Source organism: Heptranchias perlo, chromosome 4 (genome assembly GCF_035084215.1).
Source record: "Heptranchias perlo isolate sHepPer1 chromosome 4, sHepPer1.hap1, whole genome shotgun sequence".
Lineage (NCBI taxonomy): Eukaryota > Metazoa > Chordata > Chondrichthyes > Hexanchiformes > Hexanchidae > Heptranchias > Heptranchias perlo.
In genome coordinates, this window is record NC_090328.1 from 138,502,030 (window position 1) to 138,525,978 (window position 23,949).

At 44.7% G+C, this 23,949-nt stretch overlaps 1 protein-coding gene across 8 annotated transcripts in view; it reads right to left on the reverse strand.

The window, feature by feature from the left end:
* Positions 1 to 23,949, reverse strand: part of frem1a (Fras1 related extracellular matrix 1a) — a 337,163-nt gene that overhangs the window by 117,599 nt on the left and 195,615 nt on the right. For all 8 annotated transcript variants that reach the window (XM_067983690.1, XM_067983689.1, XM_067983688.1 and 5 more), the window contains exons 20-22: positions 19,464 to 19,683; positions 10,840 to 10,984; positions 9,268 to 9,409 (exon numbers count right to left, since the gene is read on the reverse strand). In XM_067983690.1, coding sequence (XP_067839791.1) covers positions 9,268 to 9,409; positions 10,840 to 10,984; positions 19,464 to 19,683 — 507 coding nt within the window. The remainder of the gene's footprint in view (positions 1 to 9,267; positions 9,410 to 10,839; positions 10,985 to 19,463; positions 19,684 to 23,949) is intronic.

Genomic DNA, 23,949 nt, shown 5'->3' on the forward strand with positions numbered 1-23,949 from the left:
TGGGCAATTTTCCACATTGTCGGGTGGATGCCAGTGCTGTAGCTGTACTGGAACAGTTTGGCTAGAGGTGCAGATAGTTCTGGAGCACAAGTCTTCAGCACTACAGCCGGGATGTTGTCGGGACCCATAGTCTTTGCTGTATCCAGTGCACTCAGCCATTTCTTGATATCACGTGGAGTGAATCGAATTGGCTGAAGACTGGCTTCTGTGATGGTGGGGATATCGGGAGGAGGCTGAGATGGATCATCCACTCGGCACTTCTGGCTGAAGATGGTTGCAAATGCTTCAGCCTTGTCTTTTGCACTCACGTGCGGGACTCCACCATCATTGAGGATGGGGATGTTTACAGAGCCTCCTCCTCCCGTTTGTTGTTTCATTGTCCACCACCATTCACAACTGGATGTGGCAGGACTGCAGAGCCTTGATCTGATCCATTGGTGGTGGAATTGCTTAACTCTGTCTATAGCATGTTGCTTCCGCTGTTTAGCATGCATGTAGTCCTGTGTTGTAGCTTCACCAGTTGGCACCTCATTTTTGGTGCTGCTCCTGGCATGCTCTTCTACACTCCTCATTGAACCAGGGTTGATCCCCTGGCTTCTTGGTAATGGTAGAGTGAGGAATATGCCGGGCCATGAGGTTACAGATTGTGGTGGAATACAATTCTGCTGCTGCTGATGGCCCACAGCGCCTCATGGATGGCCGGTTTTGAGCTGCTGGATCTGTTCTGAATCTATCCCATTTAGCACGGTGGTAGTGCCACCCAACACGTTGGATGGTGTCCTCAGTGCGAAGACGGGACTTCGTCTCCACGAGGACTGTGCGGTGGTCACTCCTATCAATACTGTCATGGACCAAGGCTGTAATGAGGTCTGGAGCAGAGTGGTCCTGGCGGAACCCATTTGCGACAGGTGGATTGGACTCTCATTGGACCCTTGGTTCCCCACTATTTCTGGTGTGTTTTTTGTGACTTCTACTGTGAAGACAGATACAAAATATTTGTTTAATGCATCTGCCATTTCCTGATTCACATTATAATTTCTCCTATCTCAGCCTTTAAGGGTCCAACGTTTACTTTTGCTACTCTCTTCCTTTTTACATACTTCTCGAAGCTCTTTCAATCCATTTTTATATTTCTTGCTAGTTTACTTTCATATTCTATTTTCTCTCTTTTAATCAATTTTTTTGGTCATCCTTTGCTGGTTTCTAAAACTCTCCCAATCTTCAGGCTTACTGCTCTTCTTGGCAACATTATAGAACTCTTCTTTTCATCTACTGCTATCCTTAATTTCTTTAGTTAGCCATGGGTGGATCACTTTTCCCATGGAGTTTTTATTTCTCAATGGAATGTATATTTGTTGGGAATATTGAAATATTTCTTTAAATGTTTGCCGTTGCTTTTCAACCGCCATATCCTTAAATTTAATTTCCCAATCTACCTTCGCCAACTCGCCCCTCATACCTATGTAATTGGCTTTATTTAAGTTTAAGACTCTAGTTTCGGACTTAAGTATATCACTCTCAAACTCAATGTGAAATTCCATCATATTCTGATCACTCTTCCCCAGAGGATCTCTTACTGTGAGATTACTAATTAACCCTGTCTCATTACATAATACAAGATCTAAAATTGCCTGTTCCCTGGTTGGTTCTGTCTCTAATGCATTCCATGAACTCGTCCTCCAAACTACCTTTGCCCATTTGATTTGCCCAGTCTACATAAAGATTAAAGCCCCCCACGATTACTGCATTACCTTTGTTACAAGCTCCTATTATTTCATGATTCATACTCTGTCCAACAGTGTTGCTACTATTAGTGGGCCAAAAATCTACTCCTACCAGTGTTTTCTGCCCCTTGTTATTTCTTATTTCCACTCATACTGATTCTATTTCCTGATCTTCCGAGCCAAGTTCCCTCTGCTCTTGCACCCCCCTCAACATGTTACCATTTAGATAATACTGTCTCTCCATGTTGTTCCTCTCAAATGACATCACTTCACAGTTATCTGCATTAAATTGCATCTGCCATCTGTCTGCCCATTTCACCAGTCTGTCTATGTCCACCTGAAGTCTGCTACTATCCTGTTCACTATTTACTATGTTGCCAAGTTTTGTATCATCCGCAAACTTCGAAATTGTACTCCCTCTACCCAAGTCCAGGTCATTTAATGTATTCCTGGCCAATCTTTATTGCAGTCTACCTGTGCTCGATCCCTTCTTAAAAAAACTGAAATTGGCTCTCTTCCAGTTGGGTATTTTCACCATTGATTTTTCATCGCCCTTTTCCATAACTACTTTAAACCTAATCACTGATCCCTGAATGATCCCTCTCCACACTCAGTCTTACCCCACTGATCTGTGAATGATCTCTCTCCACACTCAGTCTTACCCTACTGATCTGTGAATGATCCCTCTCCACACTCAGTCTTACCCTACTGATCTGTGAATGATCTCTCTCCACACTCAGTCTTACCCTACTGATCTGTGAATGATCTCTCTCCACACACAGTCTTACCCCACTGATCTGTGAATGATCTCTCTCCACACTCAGTCTTACCCTACTGATCTGTGAATGATCTCTCTCCACACACAGTCTTACCCCACTGATCTGTGAATGATCTCTCTCCACACTCAGTCTTACCCCACTGATCTGTGAATGATCTCTCTCCACACACAGTCTTACCCCACTGATCCCTGAATGATCTCTCTCCACACTCAGTCTTACCCCACTGATCTGTGAATGATCTCTCTCCACACTCAGCCTTACCCCACTGATCCCTGAATGATCTCTCTCCACACTCAGCCTTACCCCACTGATCCCTGAATGATCTCTCTCCACACTCAGCCTTACCCCACTGATCCCTGAATGATCTCTCTCCACACTCAGTCTTACCCCACTGACCTGTGAATGATCTCTCTCCACACTCAGCCTTACCCCACTGATCCCTGAATGATCTCTCTCCACACTCAGCCTTACCCCACTGATCTGTGAATGATCTCTCTCCACACTCAGTCTTACCCCACTGATCCCTGAATGATCTCTCTCCACACTCAGTCTTACCCCACTGATCTGTGAATGATCTCTCTCCACACTCAGCCTTACCCCACTGATCCCTGAATGATCTCTCTCCACACTCAGCCTTACCCCAATGATCCCTGAATGATCTCTCTCCACACTCAGCCTTACCCCACTGATCCCTGAATGATCTCTCTCCACACTCAGTCTTACCCCACTGACCTGTGAATGATCTCTCTCCACACTCAGCCTTACCCCACTGATCCCTGAATGATCTCTCTCCACACTCAGCCTTACCCCACTGATCTGTGAATGATCTCTCTCCACACTCAGTCTTACCCCACTGATCCCTGAATGATCTCTCTCCACACTCAGCCTTACCCCACTGATCTGTGAATGATCTCTCTCCACACTCAGTCTTACCCCACTGATCCCTGAATGATCTCTCTCCACACTCAGCCTTACCCCACTGATCTGTGAATGATCTCTCTCCACACTCAGCCTTACCCCACTGATCTGTGAATGATCTCTCTCCACACTCAGCCTTACCCCACTGATCTGTGAATGATCTCTCTCCACACTCAGCCTTACCCTACTGATCTGTGAATGATCTCTCTCCACACTCAGTCTTACCCCACTGACCTGTGAATGATCTCTCTCCACACACAGTCTTACCCCACTGATCCCTGAATGATCTCTCTCCACACTCAGCCTTACCCCAGTGATCTGTGAATGATCTCTCTCCACACTCAGTCTTACCCTACTGATCTGTGAATGATCTCTCTCCACACTCAGTCTTACCCCACTGACCTGTGAATGATCTCTCTCCACACTCAGTCTTACCCCACTGATCCCTGAATGATCTCTCTCCACACTCAGTCTTACCCCACTGATCTGTGAATGATCTCTCTCCACACTCAGTCTTACCCCACTGATCTGTGAATGATCTCTCTCCACACTCAGTCTTACCCCACTGATCTGTGAATGATCTCTCTCCACACTCAGTCTTACCCCACTGATCTGTGAATGATCTCTCTCCACACTCAGTCTTACCCCACTGATCTGTGAATGATCTCTCTCCACACTCAGTCTTACCCCACTGATCCCTGAATGATCTCTCTCCACACACAGTCTTACCCCACTGATCCCTGAATGATCTCTCTCCACACTCAGTCTTACCCCACTGATCTGTGAATGATCTCTCTCCACACTCAGTCTTACCCCACTGATCCCTGAATGATCTCTCTCCACACTCAGTCTTACCCCACTGATCTGTGAATGATCTCTCTCCACACTCAGTCTTACCCCACTGATCCCTGAATGATCTCTCTCCACACTCAGTCTTACCCCACTGATCTGTGAATGATCTCTCTCCACACTCAGTCTTACCCCACTGATCCCTGAATGATCTCTCTCCACACTCAGTCTTACCCCACTGATCTGTGAATGATCTCTCTCCACACTCAGTCTTACCCCACTGATCCCTGAATGATCTCTCTCCACACTCAGCCTTACCCCACTGATCTGTGAATGATCTCTCTCCACACTCAGTCTTACCCCACTGACCTGTGAATGATCTCTCTCTACACTCAGCCTTACCCCACTGATCTGTGAATGATCTCTCTCCACACTCAGTCTTACCCCACTGATCTGTGAATGATCTCTCTCCACACTCAGTCTTACCCCACTGATCCCTGAATGATCTCTCTCCACACTCAGTCTTACCCCACTGATCTGTGAATGATCTCTCTCCACACTCAGTCTTACCCCACTGATCCCTGAATGATCTCTCTCCACACTCAGTCTTACCCCACTGATCCCTGAATGATCTCTCTCCACACTCAGTCTTACCCCACTGATCTGTGAATGATCTCTCTCCACACACAGTCTTACCCCACTGATCCCTGAATGATCTCTCTCCACACTCAGCCTTACCCTACTGATCTGTGAATGATCTCTCTCCACACTCAGTCTTACCCCACTGATCCCTGAATGATCTCTCTCCACACTCAGCCTTACCCCACTGATCTGTGAATGATCTCTCTCCACACTCAGTCTTACCCCACTGACCTGTGAATGATCTCTCTCCACACACAGTCTTACCCCACTGACCTGTGAATGATCTCTCTCCACACTCAGTCTTACCCCACTGATCCCTGAATGATCTCTCTCCACACACAGTCTTACCCCACTGACCTGTGAATGATCTCTCTCCACACTCAGTCTTACCCCACTGATCCCTGAATGATCTCTCGTCCCATAAAGCCTTATCCCACTCATCCCTGAATGATCTCTCTCCACACTCAGTCTTACCCTACTGATCCCAGCACGATCTCTCAACACCCAGCCTTATCGCACTGATCCCTGAATGATCTCTCTACACCCAGACTTACTCACTGATCCCTGAATGAACTCTCTCCACACCCAGTCTTACCCCACTGATACACAAATTACTAAAAGTAACAACGCAGGTTGATAAGGCCATAAAAAAGCAAAACGACCACTTGGGTTCATTTCTAGAGGGATAGAATTGAAAAACAGAGAAGTTATGTTAAATTTGTATAGAACCTTGGTTAGGCCACACTTGGAGTATTGTGCACAGTTCTGGTCTCCATATTATAAAAAGAATATAGCGGCACTGGAGAAGGTGCAAGAAAGATCTACCAGGATGATACCAGAACTGAGAAGTTATACCTATCAGGAAGGATTGAGCAGGGTATGGCTCTTTTCTCTAGAAAAGAGAAGACTTAGGATGATCTGATAAAGGAATTTACGATTATGAAAGGGTTTGATAGGGTAGATGAGAGAAGATGTTTCCACTTGCAGGGGAGATCAGAACTAGGGGCCACAAATATAAGATAGTCACAAATAAATCCAATAGGGAATTAAGGAGAAACGTCTTTACCCAGGGAGTGGTGAGAATGTGGAACTCGCTACCACAAAGAGTAACTGAGCCGACCAGCATATATGTATTTAAGAGGAAGCTAGATGAACACATGAGAGAAAGGAATAGAAGGATATACTGATAGGGTTAGATGAAATAGGGAGGGAGGAGGCTCGAGTGGAGCATAAACACCGGAATGGCCTGTTTCTGTGCTGTATATTCTATGTATTTGTATATAATTATGTTATGATCACTATTACCCAGATGTTCTCCCACTGAAACACATTCCACTTGACCTACTTCATTCCTCAGAACTAGATCCAGCACTGCTTCCTTCCTCGTTGGGCGAGAAACATACTGATTAAGTTCGCCTGTACACATTTTAGGAATTCTTCACCATCCTGGTCCTCTACTCTTTTTTTTCCCCAATCTATATTCCAGTAATTGAAGTATCCTGCACTATTATTTTTACATTTCTCTGAAATTTGCCTACAAATTTGCTTCTCTATCTCCTTCTCACTATTTAGGGGTCTATAGTAAATACCCTGCAATGTAACAGCTCCTTTTCAGTTCCTTAACTCTAACCAAATAGATTCAGTCTTTGAACCCTCTTGTATATCGTTCCTCTGCAGAGCTGTAATATTATCCTGGATCAATACTGCCACCACCCCTCCTGTCTTTTTTCCTTCCCTATCCTTCCTGAATACATTGTAGCTAGGAATGTTTAGTTCCCGTTCCTGCCCATTTTAAGCAAGGCTTCCATTATAGCCACTATATCATAACCCCACGTGGCAACTTGCGCCTGTAGCTCATCAACCTTATTTGTAACACTCCTTGCATTAACACACATGCATTCCAGCACCATGCTAGTCGGTTTTACTTTTTTCCTCCATCTAGTTCCTGCTCTTTATACATCATTCTTTGTTCTGTTGCTCTTTGTCCCTCCTAGTTTTCTATGCACCTCGTGTCTCCTCTCTGCTACTGCGTCCTGCCCCCCACCCCCAGCAAATTAGTTTAAACTTCTTAGTGCAGACTTTCACTCACTATCCTGCCAATATGACACACTTCTCAGTGCAAGCTGTAACTTATACCAAACACGACACACTTGTCAGATTAGGCTGTCACTTACTATCCTGCAAACTATCCAGGACAAAGCAGCCCGCTTGATTGGCATCACATCCACTACCCTAAACATTCACTCCCTTCACCACCGGCGCACTGTGGCTGCAGTGTGTACCATCCACAGGATGCACTGCAGCAACTCGACAAGGCTTCTTCGACAGCACCTCCCAAACCCGCAACCTCTACCACCTAGAAGGACACGAGCAGCAGGCACATGGGAACAACACCACCTGCACGTTCCCCTCCAAGTCACACACCATCCTGACTTGGAAATATATCGCCGTTCCTTCATCGTCGCTGGGTCAAAATCCTGGAACTCCCTTCCTAACAGCACTGTGGGAGAACCTTCACCTCACGGACTGCAGCGGTTCAAGAAGGCGGCTCACCACCATCTTCTCAAGGGCAATTAGGGATGGGCAGTAAATGCCGGCCTTGTCAGCGACGCCCACATCCCATGAACGAATAAAAAAAATAACACATTTCTCAGAGCAGACTTCACTTATTATGCTACTATCCTGCTACTCAACAAAATGGTTTTCTTTCTAAGTAGCAAAGCCCTAACATGGGGAAGACAAGAAACATTGGGGAAAATTCAACAATCGTCTTTCCTGGCATTTAGCAGCACTCAAAGGAACACAGATCAGAAATTGCAGGCTGTAGTGTTGTTTTTGCACAGCAACTGTCCTCTCGAGGCTGCTCAATGTTGGGAATGCAGGATTGTTCAATTTACATCATTCTGAAAATCTTGGAAACATTGTTTTAGGAAACCCATACCTGGTAAAATAGTGCTTCAGAGTATAGAAAGGGAAAAATAATTCAGTTGGAGAAGGCTACTGAAAGAAAGAACGAACTTGCATTTATATAGCACCTTATCACAGCCTCAAAACATTCTAAAGCACTTTACAGTGAATGAATTAACTTTTGAAGTGTGCTCACTGCTGTTTTGTAGGCAAACATAGGAACAGGAGGATGCCATTCAGTCCCTTGAGCCTGTTCTGCCATTCAAATAGATCATGGCTGATCTGTACCTCAACTCCATTTACCTGCCTTTGTTCCACATCCCTTGATACCCTTACCCAACAAAAATCTATTGATCTCAGTCTTGAAAAATTCAATTGACCCATCATCCTTTCAGGGAGAAAGTTCCAGATTTCCACTACCCTTTGCATGAAAAAGCACTTTGTGATTGCACTTGCAAATGGCTTAGTTCTAATTTTAAGATGATGCCCTCTTTCGATCTGAGAAAGACAATTTGGAATATTTTCTTTATGGTAACAGACTAGAAGTTGTGGAGGAGCAAAGGGATTTCGGTGTCCATGTACACAAATCATTAAAGTGCACAGGTACAAAAAGTAATCAAAAAGGAATGTTGGCTTTCATCTCAACGGGATTGGAATACAAAAGTGAGGAAGTGATGTTTCAGTTGTGCAGAGTCACCACAGCAAATCGTTTCTCTGAATCTACCCGACTGAATCCCTTTATTATTTTAAATACTTCGATTAGATCACCCCTCAACCGTTTAAACTTAAAGGAACAGAAGCCAAGTTTATGCAACCTTTCCTCAGAATTTAATCTTTCAAGGCCAGGTATCATTCTGGTGAATCTCTTCCAAGGCCAAAATATCTTTTCTGAGGATCGGTGCCCAAAACTGAACGCAGTCTCCAGATGGGGTCTGATCAAGGCTCTGTACAACTGAAACATCACTTCCTCACTTTTGTATTCCAATCCAGAATAGATAGAGAGAAACTGTTCCCATTGGCAGAAGGGTCAAGAACCAGAGAACATAGATTTAGCGTGATTGGCAAAAGAACCAAAGGCGACATGAGAAAAAACCTTTTTACACAGGATCTGGAATGTACTGCCTGAGGGGGTGGTGGAGGCAGATTCAATCGTGGCCTTCAAAAGGGAACTGGATAAGTACTGGAAGGGAAAAGGTTTGCAGGGTTACGGGGATAGGGCAGGGGAGTGGGACTAGCTGGATTGCTCTTGCAGAGAGCTAGCACGGACTCGACGGGCTGAATGGCCTCCTTCTGTGCTGTAACCAGTCTATGATTCTATAATTCACAATCTGCCTTTAATATTTAAATTAACATTGAAATTAACATTAACATCTGAAAACAAAGGTGAGCAGAAATACAGTTTGTGGTTTTTACACAGCATGAGTCACCTAAACATCTGGTAGAACTGGAAACAGTCACATCTCTGCCTCTAACTGCCATGGAGCCACTCTCTAAAATTAGCCACTAACCTTGAGCTGAAGGACTCCCTGTTTGGGGACACTGTCCATCACATAATAAACATGCTCTCTTGCAGTGTCTTTATCTTCAGCTTCCAGTACTACACTAGAGATGATTCTGCTTTCCCCCATCTCCACCTCCAGCCCATTGTTCCTGGAAGAGATTTAAAAATTCCACACAGTGAAGAAACCTCAACAAGATTTACTGGGTAAGAGGTTTTGTTTATCTCCGAGGGGTTCACTCCATCACCATGTCCATTTGTAGTATCGCATTATATTTGAGATTTATTGAAGTGTTATAGTACTGCAAATAAACCTATAAGGACTGTGAACAGTTACCAAACATGTAATGTGTTGTATTACACAGAGGTCATCACTCATATGAATGCTTAGCGTTTAATTGATTGCAAAGCTTCCATACGAGTGACGACTTAATGAACCAGGGGATTTCCACGCTCTTTATCTTGATGGTTACACCCATTTGTGTCATATCTCTGATCTTACCATCTTTATCCAGCAGCTTTTTTACACAGATACAGAAAGAAAATGATGCTGATGATTGTTATATGTATAATATGCACCATGTACTCATTTTCTGTATTTAAGTATTATTTGTTTATTTGGCTTAAAGAGCAACACTCTCTCCACTTCCCACATCCTGAACAATTCCTAGGTTAATCACTACAACAGAAGTATCCATCAAGGTGTCCAAGTGACAGGAGATGTGTGCATGTTACTGAATGACTGCAGGCATGTGTCTGTGTGTGTGTGTGTGTGTGTCTGTGTGTGTCTGTGTGTGTTACTTGGTAGAACAATTGGCTGTGAGAAACATTAACTAAGTGTGATAGAGTGAGTGACACAGGAAGACAGACTGAGATAGCGATAGGTTGTGAGTATATTTATGTGTGAGAATGAGTGTGTATTTGTGTGACCACAAATGTGAGAATCTGAGATGACAGTTGTGAATATATATGTGTTTTGATGTGAATATTGTGCCGTTAAATCACAACCATGGACAAATCAAATTACAATGCTGGCAGGATTTTCTTATATGTAATAAAAACATAAAGGGCTTATAAAAGTATGAAAATGCAAAAGTATTTTGCATCATAAAAACATTTATATTTCGTCAATTTTACTTATTTCTCAGACCTGAAATGTGATCATTGCACTTGAGCAAAATTTAACAGTAAGTAACCTTTTGAAGTAGACTGAGCAATCATATATAGGATAAATTGCTTTTGATCATCACAGTGCTGGCTTGTACGTTGCATGCTGGATCATGCACTAAAACTTAGCACAACACATCAAATTCCATGGAAATAGCTAACATGAGCAGTATTCTGTCCACCTAGCACACTCCTTCCAACTGATCTTACAATGGACTCAGTGTCATTTGTTTATTCTACAGGAGGAGGTAAATAACTACGGGTAAAAAGCTTTAAAAAGAAAAAAAACTCTGAACCTTTCTACAAACTTTATTAAAATACATACTGTTCAGCAGACTTCTTGATGAGTCACTTGGTACCCATGTTGTGATTAGTGGAACTGAGGGGTTTGCTGCTGAAGCTCAGGAGAACATACCTGTTCAATAGTGGTTGCTCGTCGTTCACTGGAAGAACATTGACTGAAATGGCTTTGTGGACCTTGTGCTTGCCATCTGACAGCTGAATGGTGAAGCTGTCAGCCGTAGTTTCAGAGTCATCATGCACATACATCAACTTCATTCCTGCAGAGACAGGGTCGGGGGGCAAGAAAGCAGATTAACATTTTCCTCCAAACAAACCAAAAAACGTTTGCAACATAAGCTTTTCCCAAATTTTGACTACGTCAATAGCCACATTTCCTCTTTTTCCATGTCTGTCTCCCTCTTTGGCTCATAGAATCATACAGCAAAGAAAGCCATTTGGCCCATCGTGCCTGTGCCGGTTCTTTAAAAGAGCTATCCAATTAGTCCCACATTTCCTGCCCTTTCCGCATAATCCTGCAATTTTTCCCTTTCAACTATTTATCCCTTTCCCTTTTGAAAGTTACCACTGATTCTGCTTCCACCACCCTTACAGGCAGCGCATTCCAGATTATAACAATTCATCGTGTAAAAAAATGTCTCCTCATCTTCCCTCTGGTTCTTTTGCCAATTACCTTAGATTTTAGTGCTGGTCACTGACCCTCCTGCCACTGGAACCAGTTTCTCCCTATTTACTCTATCAAAACCCCTCATAATTTTGAACACCTCTATTAAATCTCCTCTTAACCTACTCTTGCTCGAAGAAGAACAATCCCAACTGCTTCAGTCTCTCCACATAACTGAAGTCCCTCATTCCTGGCACCATTCTAGTAAATCTCCTCTGTCCCCTCTCCAAGGCCTTGGCATCCTTCCTCAAATGTGATGCTCAGATTGGACACAGAGGTTTAGCATAACTTCCTTGCTTTTGTACTCTAAGCCTCTATTTATAAAGCCCAGAACACTGTATGGTTTTTTAACAGTGTTATTAACTTGTCCTGCCACCTTCAAAGATTTGTGTACGTAAACCGCCATGTCTCTCTGTTCCTGCACCCACTTTAAAATTACACTGTTTAGTTTATATTACCTCTTCTCATTCTTTCTATCAAAATGCATCACTTCACACTTCTCTGCATTAAATTTCATCTACCACGTGTCAGCCCATTCCACCAATCTGTCTAAGTCCTCCTGAAGTCTGCTACTATCCTCCTCACTATTTACTACAGTTCTGAGTTTTGTGTCATTTGCAAACTTGGAAATTATGCCCTGTATACCCAAGTCAAGGTCATTAATATATATCAAAAAGGGTCCTTATACGGAGCTCTGGGAGACACCATTGTATACTTCTCTCCAGTCTGAAAAACAACTGTTCACCACCACTCTCTGCTTTCTGTTCCTCAACCAATTTTGTATCCACGTATGCACTGCCCCTTTAATCCCATGGGCTTCAATTTTGCTAACAAGTCTATTATGTGGTACTTTATCAAACCCTTTTGATGAAGTCCATGTATACAACAGAGAGGGCATGAAAAAATATTAGCTAGTAAGATTAAAGAAAACCCAAAGGTGTTTTATCAGTACATTAAGAACAAGAGGATAGCTAAGGAAAAGGTGGGACCTATCAGGGATGATAAAGGTAACTTGTGTGTAGAAGCAGAGGATGTGGGTAGGGTTATAAATGAATATTTTCTCTCCGTATTCACAAAGGAAAGGGATGATCCAGACGTAGTAGTTAAAGAGGAGGGGTGTGAAATATTGGATAAGGTGAACATAACGAGAGAGGAAGTATTAGAGGGACTGGAATCCTTGAAAGTTGATAAGTCACCAGGGCCGGATGGATTGTTTCCTGGGCTATTGAAGGAAGCCAGGGAGGTAATAGCAGATGCTCTGAGGATCATTTTTCAATCCTCACTAGATACAGGGGAGGTACCGGAGGACTGGAAGACTGCAAATGTAGTACCATTGTTTAAAAAGGGTACGAGGGAAAGGCCGAACAATTATAGGCTGGTCAGTCTTACTTCGGTGGTGGGCAAACTATTAGAATCAATACTGAGAGATAGGATAAACTGTCACTTGGAAAGGCATGGTTTAATCAGGGATAGTCAGCAATGGATTTGGGAAGGTCATGCCTTACAAATCTGATTGAATTCTTTAAGGAAGTGACAAGGAGGATTGATGAGGGTAGTGCAGTGGATGTTGTCTACATGGATTTTAGTAAGGCATTTGACAAGGTCCCACATGGCAGACTGGTCAGAAAGGTAAAAGCCCATGGGAAATGTGGTGAATTGGATCCAAAATTGGCGCAGTAACAGGAAACAAAGGGTAAAAGTCGATGGATGTCTTTGCGAATGGAAATCCATTTCCAGTGGTGTGCCACAGGGCTCAGTGTTGGGTCCCTTGCTGTTTGTGGTATACATTAATGATTTGGACTTGAATAGCACGATTGGCAAATTTGCAGACAACACAAAAATTGGCCGTGTAGTTGATAGTGAAGAGGATAGCTGTAGACTCCAAGAAGATATCAATGGGTTGGTGGAGTGGGCGGAAAAGTGGTAAATGGAGTTCAACCTGGAGAAGTGTGAGGTAATGCACATAGGGAGGGCAAACAGTAAAAGGGAATACGCAGTAAATGGGAATATATTGAGAGGGGTAGAGGAAGTGAGAGACCTTGGAGTGCATTACAGGAAGGACGTAATTGCTCTGGAGAGAGTGCAGAGAAGATTTATAAGAATGTTGCCAGGGCTTGAAAATTGCAGCTACGAGGAGAGATTGGATAGGCTGGGGTTGTTTTCCTTGGAGCAGAGGAGGCTGAGGGGAGACTTGATTGAGGAGTACAAAATTATGAGGGGCCTCGATAGAGTAGACAGGAAGTATCTGTTTCCCCTAGCAGAGAGTTCAAGAACTAGAGGACATAGATTTAAGATGATTGACAGAAGGATTAGAGGGGACAGGAGGAAAAACTTTTTTACCCAGAGGGTGGTGGGTGTATGGAATTTGCTGCCTGAATTGGTGGTAGAGGCAGGGACCCTCAACTCTTTTAAAAAGTACCTGGACCTGCACCTAAAGTGCTGTAAGCTGCAGGGCTACGGACCGGGCGCTGGAAGGTGGGATTGGAATGGGCACCTGGTTGTTGTTCAAGCCGGCGCGGACACGATGGGCCGAATGGCCCCCTTCTGTGCTGTATCTTTTCTATGGTTCTACCATCAAATCCACTACCTCATCAACCCTCTCCGTTACTTCAAAAAAGAACTCAATCAAGTTTTTCAGATATGGTTTACCTTTAACAAGTCTGTGCTAGCTGTCATTTATTAACCCATGTTTTTTTCAAATGACAATTAATTTTGTCCCAGATTATTGTCTCGAAAAGTTTTTCCACCACCGACATTAGGCTGACTGGCCTGTAGATACCGGTTTATCCCGCTCCCATTTTTTGAACAAGGGTGTAACATTTGCAATCCTCCAGTCCTCTGGCACCACTTCCATATCCAAGGAGGATTGAAAGATTGTGGCTAAAGCCTCCACTATTTCCACCCTTACTTCCCTCAGCAACCTAGGATAATGACTTAGCTACTCCCTTTCACAGAGGTCCTTGTCTAATGGGAAAGGTCAGCCCCAGATCCTCAACTCCTCATTATGCCATTGTTGAAGCATCCACTAAGAGATGTGCCAAAGCAACTTGCTTTTACCCAGTACCGCACCGGTAGCTCAATAATAATTACAAATGAGAGGGACGATGTTATGAGTCCAATTGGAAATTCTGGCACAAACTGCCCACGGTTTTCCCATTTTGGTTATAAAATTACCCCATAGAAGTTGGGCTCAGTTGATGAAGGCCCTTCAGTCTACTTGACCTGAGTTTTCTGGAATGCCAACCATGCCATTTTCCTATTACATCATTTAACAGTTTCTGAAGTGAACCCAATGTCATCGTCTCAGTCACTCTTCCCAGAGACCCATTCCAGCTGTTGATTACCCTATGTATAAAGTAATGAGGGCATCAGTCCTAAAATAGTTTTTTGAAAATACCCAATCCTTACATAGGAACATAAGAAATAGGAGCAGGAGTAGGCCATATAGCCCCTCGAGCCTGCTCCGCCATTCAACAAAATCATGGCTGATCTTCAACCTCAACTCCACTTTCCTGCCCGATCCCCATATCCCTTGATTCCCCTAGAGTCCAAAAATCTATCTATCTCAGCCTTAAATGTACTCAATGACTCAGCATCCACAGCCCTATAGGGTAGAGAATTCCAAAGATTCACAACCCTTTGTGTAAATAAATTCCTCCTCATCTCAGTCTTAAATGGCTGACTCCCTATCCTGAGTTCTAGACTCTCCAGCCAGGGGAAACAACCTCTCAGCATCTACCCTGTCAAGCCCCCTCAGAACCTTATATGTTTCAATCAGATCACCTCGCATTCTTCTAAACCCTGGGCAGCATAGACCCCTCATAGGACAACCCTCTCATCCCAGGAATCAATCTAGTGAACCCTCATTGCACCGCCTCTAAGGCAAGGTTATCCTTCCTTTGATAAGGAGGCTAAAACTGTACACAGTACTCCAGGTGTGGAGGTGTGGCCTCACCAAAGCCCTGTACAATTCTAGCAAGACTTCCTTCCTCTTATACTCCAACCCCCTTGCAATAAAGGCGAACATGCCATTTGCCTTCGTAATTGCCTGCTGTACCTGCTTGCTAACTTTCTGTGTTTCTTGTATGAGGACACCCAAATCTCTCTGAACACCAACGTTTAATAATTTCTCATCATTTAAAAAATATTCTGTTTTTCTATTCTTCCTACCAAAGTGAATAACCTCACATTTCCCCACATTATACTCCATTTGCCACCTTCTTGCCCACTCACTTAACCTGTCTATATTCCTTTGCAGACTCTTTGTGTCCTCCTCACATCTTACTTTCCCACCTAGCTTTGTATCGTCAGCAAACTTGGATACATTACACTCGATCCCTTCATCTAAGCCATTAATATAGATTGTAAATAGCTGGGGCCCAAGCACCGATCCTTGCGGCACCCCACTAGTTACAGCCTGGCGTCCTGAAAATGACCCGTTTATCTCTGTTTTCTGTCCGTTAACCAATCCTCTATCCATGCTAATATATTACCCCCAAACCCATGAGCCCTTACCTTGTGTAATAACCTTTTATGTGTCACCTTATCGAATGCCTTTTGAAAGTCCAAATATACTACATCCACTGGTTCCCCTTTATCTACCCTGCTAGTTATAGCCTCAAAAAACTCTAATAAATTTGTCAAACACAATTTCCCTTTCATAAATCCATGTTGACTCTGCCTAATCATGTTATGATTTTCTAAGTGCCCCATTACCACTTCCTTAATAATGGATTCCGATATTTTTCCGATGACCAATGTCAGGCTAACTGGCTTGTAGTTCCCTGTTTTCTCTCTCCCTCCTTTCTTGAATAGCGGGGTTACATTTGCTACCTTCCAATCCGCTGATACCGTTCTAGAATCTAGAGAATTTTGGAAGATCACAACCAATGCATCCACTATCTCTGCAGCCACCTCTTTTAGAACAATGTAGGCCATCAGGTCCAGGGGATTTGTCATCTTTTATTCCCATTAGTTTCTCTAGTACTTTTTCTCTACTGATAATAATTACTTTAAGTTCCTCAATCTCATTAGCCCCTTGGTGCCCCACTATTTTTGGTATGCTTTTTGTTTCTTCTACTGTGAAGTCAGATACAAAATATTTGTTTAACGTCTCTGCCATTTCATTATTCCCCATTATAATTTCTCCTGTCTCAGCCTCTAAGGGACCAATGTTTACTTTTGTTACTCTCTTCCTTTATACATTCTTGTAGAAGTTCTTACAATCTGTTGTTATATTTCTTGCTAGTTTATTTTCATATTCGATTTTCTCCCTTTTTATCAATTTTTTGGTTATCCTTTACTGGTTTCCAAAACTCTCTCAATCCTCAGGCTTACTACTCTTCTCCGTAACATTATAAGCCTCTTCTTTTAATCTAATACTATCCTTAACTTCTTTAGTTAGTGGAGTTTTTATTTCTCAATGGAATATACATTCGTTGAGAACTTGGGAATATTTCTTTAAATGTTTGCCATTACTTATCTACTGTCATATCTTTTAATTTAATTTCCCAATCCCCCTTAGCTAACTCACTCCTCATACCTATGTAATTGGCTTTATTTAAGTTGAAGACTTTTGGACCTGAGTACGTGTCTCTTATATCTCAAAGTCAAATTCTACCATATTATGATCACTCTTCCCCAGAGTATCCTTTTCTATGAGATTACTAATTAACCCTGTTTCACTGCACAATACAAGGTCTAAAATAGCCTGTTCCCTGGTTGGTTCCACAACATATTGTTCTAGGAAACTGTTTTGAATACATTCCATGAACTCGTGCTCCAAGGTACCTTCACCAATTTGATTTGTCCACTCCATAAGAAGATTAAGGTCCCCCACGATTATTGCATTATCTTTGTTACAAGCTCCTATTATTTCTTGATGAATACTCTGTCCAACAGTATAGCTATTGTTAGGAGGCCTATAAACTACCCCCACCAGTGCTTTCTACCCCTTGTTATTTCTTATCTCCACCCATACTGATTCTACTTCCTGATCTTCTGGGCCCTCTTGACATTAATGTGATGTGAATATGATCCACAGCACCATTCTTCCACTTGCCCTTCCACTTGCCTTGCCCTCAGTAGATAAGACACATAATAAACAACAAAATAAATTTGCAGCACATATTTTTAGTTGGTCTTAAGGGCCTAGAAGAGCCTATTGCTTGGAATTTCCATGGGGATTCTCTGGCAGGAGATTGGTAGATGGCCTAAAATGGCCATATACGCAGTTTCTCCAGGACTTCTGCCAATCACCTGCTGTAACTTCAGGAACCCCACAGAAATCATTTTATAAATTCCCTTTACATCTAATAATAGATTCAGGATGCTACATTTTTTTGAATTTTTATTTTTGCAACATGGCCAATAAGACGGTATTTACTGCCCATCCCTGTTGTCCTAAGAGTGAAGCATTTTGTGAGAGACTGGAGTCACACGAATACCAGATTAGGTAAGGGCGACAGGTTCCCTTCCTGAAAGATAGTAGTGAACCAGTTGGGCTTTTACAACAATCTGGTGACTTTCATGGTCATCTTCTCATGTCAGGCCACAAATTACCAGGTTTACATAAGAACATAAGAACATAAGAAATTGGAGCAGGAGTAGGCCAATCGGCCCCTCGAGCCTGCTCCGCCATTCAATAAGATCATGGCTGATCTGATCCCAACCACAAATCTAAAGAACACAAGAAGTCGGAGCAGGACCCGGCCACATAGCCCCTGGGCCCTCTCCGCCACCCACAGGGCATTGACCGATCCGAACTCAGCTTCATGTCCAATTTCCTGCCCGCTCCCCATAACCCCTAATTCCCTTTACTTCTAGGAAACTGTCTATTTCTGTTTTAAATTTATCTAATGATGTAGCTTCCACAGCTTCCTGGGGCAGCAAATTCCACAGACCTACCACCCTCTGAGTGAAGAAGTTTCTCCTCATCTCAGTTTTGAAAGAGCAGCCCCTTATTCTAAGATTATGCCCCCTAGTTCTAGTTTCACCCATCTTTGGGAACATCCTTACTGCATCCACCCGATCAAGACCCTTCACAATCTTATATGTTTCAATAAGATCGCCTCTCATTCTTCTGAACTCCAATGAGTAGAGTCCCAATCTACTCAACCTCTCCTCATATGTCCGCCCCCTCATCCCCGGGATTAACCGAGTGAACCTAATTTCACAACTTGCCATGGTGGGATTTGAACTCATGGGCCTCGATATTAACCGCACCATAATGGGCAGGAGAGGGTCGGGGAGGTAGTTAAAAAAGTGAATTCCGTGTAACCCGACCCCAACACGTGCATACGCGCCCACCATAATTTTTACAGTGGCGGATAGCAGGGCGTCAGGGTGTCCTACCTTGGAGAGGTGGGATAGTTTATTAACATATTTAAATCAACCACCGACTGTACAATTGGAAGCCCGATTTGAAATTAACTGGAGCTACAGGGTTTCCAGGTCTGGAAACTCAGCACTGAAATGGAGGCGGTGTGCCAGCTCCCTAAGATAATTGGCTCTTTCAGCACTCCATGTGGACTAGGAGGAGCAGGAGTGCTCTCCTTGGGCCCGTCAAAGAAGCCTTCAGCCTCCCCCAGCCCCAATCTCCAACCTCCAGTGCCCCCCCCACCCCTAACACCCACTCCCAATCGCAGGCCTCCCCCCAACCCTCCCAATTGCCGACCAGAGCTTCCTCACTAGTGCTAACCTCCCTCCCCCCACCCTCTTGATTGCCGACCGGAGTTGCCTCCGCCCTCCCAATTCCTGATCACCCCTCCCCCTCCCGATTGCCAGGGACTGTCCCCAAGGGTACCTGGTTGGGGACTCCCATCCGCCGGCCAGGCTGTCCATCTGGCCGGCTGCCGGGCGGGACGCGGAGCTACACGGTGTAAATGATGTCTAGCTGTTAAGATCAGCAACTCCTCTGGGTCCCCGGTCTGGTCAGGTTCTTCAGTCGTTTTTGGCCTCATCCGCACAACACCGACCCCCCCCCGACTTCCCTGTAAATATTGGGGCCACAAGCTCTGTGTTTTTATTTCAGCACATTATTGTTTGCCATTATATTACACTGCAGTTCTATATACCATGCATCAGCTGATCCATTGTGAAGTCATGAACAGGGAGCTCGTGATGGCTGAGGATTAGTCGTTTGTAATGGACAACACCATTCTCGTACATTCCATTCATTATCATCCCGTGGTAGGGTTGCTGGCTTACAGTGAACATCAGTCTGTCTGGGGGCACATCCAAGTCGACCACGTTGATTATCGATGGATCCAATTCACGCATTTTGCCTTCAGTTACCTGGATAAAGCGACATGATGGATTTTAAACAATTGTACCTGTGAAGGTCATCTCATTCTCTTTAGCACAGATTGTATGTAGCCCTTGGAGCTACCTGCAGCCCACCTCCCACCTATGGCTCTCAGGAAACTTCATGTGCCTCCATGTACAATCGATCTGTACAAGGATAGAAAGATGGAGACTCAGTAGATAAGGCACGGGTTGCAGGGCACATGACAAAAACCCAAATAAATTTGTAGCACACATTTTTAGTTGGACAAAGGGACCTAGAAAAGCCTAATGCTTGGAATTTCTGGCAAGAGATTGGCAGAACCCCCAGATAAATGACGTAATAGCTTTCGCAATTTGGCCAGGGTACCGGAACAAAGTGACGCTATAGAGTTTAAAAGGGATTATTGTAACTTTACCAGTGTAAAGGTCATCTCATTCTCTTTAGCACAGATTCTAGCCCTCAGAAAAATTCATGGGCTCGATATCAATGCCCCCTGCCCCTCCCCCCCAATGACAGGTGGGTGGGGGTTAAAATGTCAAATTCGCACAACCTGATCCCAAAACGCCGCATGTGCCAACATTTTGATGGCAGCAATTATTGGGGCAACCGAGTGGAGAGGCAGGGTCCTATAATGCAACCGGGACCCCAAATGGAACTTAATTGGTGCAGCACAGGTTTCCTGAGGGTCGAGAAAGTCACAAGTGGAATTGAGGCGAGATTGCATGCCACTTTATCGGGGTGGTTAACGGTCAGGAAGCCGATATGAATAAAGGTTCAGAGCGCACAGATCCTTCCTCAGTTCCTTGTGGAATACCGTTTGGTGAGAGTACTTGGTGTGAGAGTTCTTTGGGGAGTTGTGAGTTGCTCAGATAGAGAAGATCACAATGAGTGGCGCCATGGCTGCTCTCGATTGGACTTCGGAAGAGGAGGAGAATGAGGATCAACAGCAGAAAGGCCGTGCTGTGGAGGGAGCTGCAGGTGGTCAGCAGAGAAGTGAGCAACAGAGGGGACGAGCTCGCAGAATGCCCTACCCACCTAACAGGGTCTACAGACAGAGGCTCAGCTTCCTTGACCTGTCAGAGGAGCAGTGCTTCCAAAGGCTGAATTTGTCACGTCAGGTATTCAGCATTGAATACCAGTGAGGGTGACAACAACACGAAGGAGTGCAGTCCTGAGCATGACACCATGGGGCAAAGGACAGAACAGGGGGTGCAACAAAATGCAGAAATACAGTAGTCACAGGGGATTCGATAGTCGGGGGATGGACAGGCATTTCTGTGACCGTCAATGTGAGTCCCGCATCGTGTGTTGTCTCCCTGGTGCCAGGGTAAAGGACATCATGGAGAGGGTGCAGAACATTCTGCGGAGGGAAGGGAAACAGCCAGAAGTCGTGGTCCACGTGGGTACCAATGACATAGGAAAGGAAATGGATGAGGTCTTGCGGTCAGAGTTTCAGGAGCGAGGGAGGATATCAAACAGCAGGACCTCAAAGGTAGTAATCTCTGGATTACTCCCAGTGCCACATGCCAGTGAGTACTGAATTAGGAAGATAAGGCAGGTTACTGCGTGGCTAGAGACATGTTGCAGAAGGGAGGGCTTCAGATTTTGGGGGCATTGGGACCACTTCTGGGGCAGGGCAACCAAAGCCAGAGCTCCCTGGATGATGAAAGAGATAGAGAATAAGATGAAGCACAAAAAGGGGGCGTATGACAGATGTCAGGTTGATAATACAAGCGAGAACCAGGCTGAATATCGAAAGTACAGAGGAGAAATGAAAAAGGAAATAAGAGAGGCAAAGAGAGAGTATGAGAATAGACTGGTGGCTAATATAAAAGAGAATCCAAAAGTCTTCTATAGGCACATAAATAATAAACGGGTAGTAAGAGGAGGGGTGGGGTCAATTAGGGACCAAAAAGGAAATCTACGCATTGAGGCAGAGGGCATGGCTGAGCTACTAAATGAGTACTTTGCATCTGTCTTTACCAAGGGCCTGTTCATGCAACAGCACGGAGTGCAACGGAGCACAGAGTGATGAGCTGAGAGTTTGGTGAGTGTGGGAGTTCGGTGAAGTGGGGGAAGGAGGTGCTGCTTTGCCTTGCTTTTCCTAACTTTCTCCGCAGAGCGGCAGTGGACCTGAGCGGCAGAAGACTGAGAGTGGGGAACAAACTACTGTGCGACGTCATAGGTGAGGCAGGAGAGACCGAGAGGTGAGCACAGTATAAAAGGAGAGACCTAGAGCGAGAGGAGAGTCTGAGAATCTAAGGCAAGTCATGGCAGCACAGCTCACACCCGTGATATGCTCCTCCTGCACTATGTGGGAAATCATGGACACTACCAGTGTACCTGGCGACCATGTGGGCAGGAAGTGTGTCCAGCTGCAGCTACTGGCTAACCGTCTTTCGGAGCTGGAGCTGCGGGTGGATTCACTGTGGAGCATCCGCGATTCTGAGACTATCGTGGATAGCACGTTCAGTGAGGTGGTCACACCGCAGGTAAAGAATACGCAGGCAGAAAGGAAATGGGTGACCGCCAGGCAGAGTAAAAGGACTAGGCAGGTAGAGCAGGAGTCCCCTGGGGCCATCTCCCTCTCAAACAGATATTCTGCTTTGGATACTGTTGGGGGAGATGGCTTATCAGGGGAAAGCAGCAAGAGCCAAGTTCGGGGCACCACGGGTGGCTCTGCTGCACAGGAGGGGAGGAAGAGTGGCAGAGCTATAGTGATAGGGGATTCAATTGTAAGGGGAACAGATAGGCATTTCTGCAGCCGCAAATGTGACTCCAGGATGGTATGTTGCCTCCCTGGTGCTTGGGTCAAGGATGTTGCGGAGCGGCTGCAGGACATTCTGGAGGGGGAGGGTGAACAGCCAGTAGTCGTGGTCCATATTGCTACCAACGACATAGGTAAAAAAAAAAGGGATGAGGTCCTGCAAGGTGAATTTAAGGAGTTTGGAGATAAATTAAAAAGCAGGACCTCAAAGGTAGTGATCTCAGGATTACTACCGGTGCCACGTGCTAGTGAGTATAGGAACAGGAGAATAGACCAAATGAATGTGTGGCTGCAGGGATGGTGTAGGAGGGAGGGATTTAGATTCCTGGAATATTGGGACCGGTTCTGGGGAAGGTGGGACCTGTACAAGCGTGACGGGTTACACCCGAGCAGGACCGGGACCAATGTCCTCGCGGGGGTGTTTGCTAGCACTGTTGGGGGGGGTTTAAACTAACTTGGCAGGGGGATGGGATACAGAGTGGAGCTACAATAGGGGGTGATGTGCAGCCAAATATAGAGAAAAAAACAAGTCAGCTTGGAAGACAGGGCAAATATGTGAGGGCAAGGCTGGATGGCATCTATTTTAATGCAAGGAGTCTTGCGAATAAGGTGGATGAACTGAAGGTGTTGATAAACACATGGGAGTATGATATTGTTGCTGTCACAGAGACATGGTTGAGGGAGGGGCAAGACTGGCAGCTCAATATTCCGGGGTACAGAATCTTCAGGCGAGACAGAGGGGGAGGTATAAGAGGAGGGGGGGTCGCAATATTAATCAAAGAATCAATTACTGCCATAAGGAGGGATGATATATTAGCAGGTTCCTCAAATGAGGCCATATGGGTGGAGCTTAAAAACAAAAAGGGGGCAAGCACTTTGATGGGAGTGTACTATAGGCCCCCAAACAGTCAGGGGGAGATAGAGGAACAGATATGTCGGCAAATCTCAGAAAATTGTGCAAATAATAGGGTAATAATAGTGGGGGATTTCAACTTCCCCAATATTAACTGGGATACTCAGAGTGTAAAAGGCTTAGAGGGGACTAATGTGGCCGGCCAAGTGGAAGAAGTGCTAGTAGGTGAGCACTTTGGTGACAGTGACCATAATTCAGTGAGATTTAAGGTGGTCATGGAAAAGGACAGGGAGGGGCCGGAAATAAAGGTTCTAAATTGGGGGAAGGCCGATTTTAATAGGATAAGGCAGGATCTGGCCAAAATGGACTGGGATCAGCTGCTTGTAGGAAAATCCGCATCGGAGCAATGGGAGTCTTTCAGAAGGGAGATTGAGACCATACAATGGCAACATGTTCCCGTAAAGGTCAAGGGTGGTTCCAAGAACTCCAGGGAACCTTGGATGTCAGGGGATATACGAGAATGGATTAGGAAAAAAAGGAGGGCTTTTGGCAGATACAAAAGGCTAAAGACGGAGGAAGCCCTAGAGGAGTACAAAAAGTGCAGGGGGATACTTAAAAAAGAAATTAGGAGATCAAGGAGGGGCCATGAAATAA